This window comes from Juglans microcarpa x Juglans regia, chromosome 2D (assembly GCF_004785595.1).
Source record: "Juglans microcarpa x Juglans regia isolate MS1-56 chromosome 2D, Jm3101_v1.0, whole genome shotgun sequence".
NCBI classification, from domain to species: domain Eukaryota; kingdom Viridiplantae; phylum Streptophyta; class Magnoliopsida; order Fagales; family Juglandaceae; genus Juglans; species Juglans microcarpa x Juglans regia.
This window is the reverse complement of record NC_054596.1, coordinates 12,857,793-12,859,405: the sequence shown is the minus strand read 5'-3', so window position 1 is coordinate 12,859,405 and position 1,613 is coordinate 12,857,793. Positions and strand designations below refer to the sequence as shown.

The 1,613-nt window shown below is 33.4% G+C and overlaps 1 protein-coding gene across 1 annotated transcript; it reads left to right on the top strand.

Moving 5' to 3' along the window:
- The first annotated feature begins 256 nt into the window (after window positions 1-256).
- On the top strand, window positions 257-991 carry LOC121249275 (uncharacterized mitochondrial protein AtMg00810-like). Its single transcript, XM_041147987.1, has one exon. It carries the CDS (start codon window positions 257-259, stop codon window positions 989-991), a length of 735 nt encoding a protein of 244 aa, XP_041003921.1.
- Window positions 992-1,613: the final 622 nt, after the last annotated feature.

Genomic DNA, 1,613 nt, shown 5'->3' with positions numbered 1-1,613 from the left:
AATGTACAAGACACACCCCCTATTGTTTGCACGTTTAGAATTAGTCTGCATATTGTTTGCCATAGCTAGTCATTTAAATTTTAAATTATATCAAATGGATGTTAAAAGTGCACTTTTAAATGGACTATTACAAGAAGAGGTATATGTTGAGTAATCTAAAGGATTCATTAATCATATTTGCCCTGATCATGTGTACCTCTTAAAGAAGGCACTATATGGATTAAAGCAAGCACCACGAGCTTGGTATGAAAGGTTGATGGCTTACCTTCTTGAACATGGTTTCACAAGAGGACAAGCTGGTAGAACTCTTTTCTTAAGAAAAATTGGTAAACAACTTCTTATTGCTCAAATCTATATAGATGACATTGTGTTTGGAGCAACTCTTGACTCGCTTTCTTATGGATTTGCTAATGAAATGAAATATGAATTTGAAATGAGTATGATTGGTGAACTGAATTTCATTTTGGGCATTCAAGTTAAACAAACAAATGAGGGCATTTTCATTTCTCAATCTAAGTATGCTAAAGATTTTGTTAAGAAGTTTGGAATGGAAGGAAAGACTCATGCTCGTACTCCTATGAGCACTTCAATAAAAATCAGAACAAATCCTACAGGTAAGAACATTGATCCTACACTTTATAGAAATATGATAGGGAGTTTGCTGTATATTACAGCAAGTAGACCCGATATTGCCTTTAGCGTTGGTGTATGTGCTAGATTTCATGCTAATCCTAAGGAATCACATCTCACTGCAGTAAAAAGAATTCTAAAATATCTAAGTGCTACTGTAGATTATGGGATTTGGTATTCTAAAGATTCTAACTTGACTCTAGTTGGATATTCGGATGCTGATTGGGTTGAGAGTGCAAATGACAGAAAAAGCACATCAGGATGTCGCTTTTATATAGGTGGAAATCTGGTTGTATGGATGAGTAAAAAGCAAAATTCCATTTCCTTATCTACTGCTGAAGCCGAGTACATCGCAAAATGAAGTTGTTGTACTCCACTTCTTTGGATGAAAAAGATGCTTGAGGACTATGGTTTCTCCCAAGATACTATAAAAATTCATTGTGATAAGTCTAGTGCAATTAGTATCTCAAAAAATTCAGTTCAGCACTCTAGAACCAAGCATATAGACATTAGGCATCATTTTATTCGAGATTTGGTTGAGTAAAAAATTGTGTCCTTGGAACATGTGGCTACTGAACATCAATTGGCTGATTTATTTACAAAATCCTTAGATGGGTTAAGATTCGAATATTTAAGAAAAGCCAATGGTGTGTGTGATATGCATTAAAGGTTCATGACCTTCTTGCATCTAAGTTTCTGCATTATTATATGTTTTTTTTTTCAATTTGTTTGTGAGTAGACTTAGGGCAGGTTTGGGGGATGGGATGAGATACAAAATTCTCATCTCATTTCATCTCATCATTACACATTTTTCAAATCCCCATACAAAATATAATAAACAATTCAACTTTTTCAAATCCCAATTCACATTTTTCAAATCCCAATATAATAATAATATTAAAACATAATATTTTAAACTCTCAAACAAAACACAAAATTCTCATCTCACTATCCAAACCTGCCCTTAATTTTAGCATGTTTTC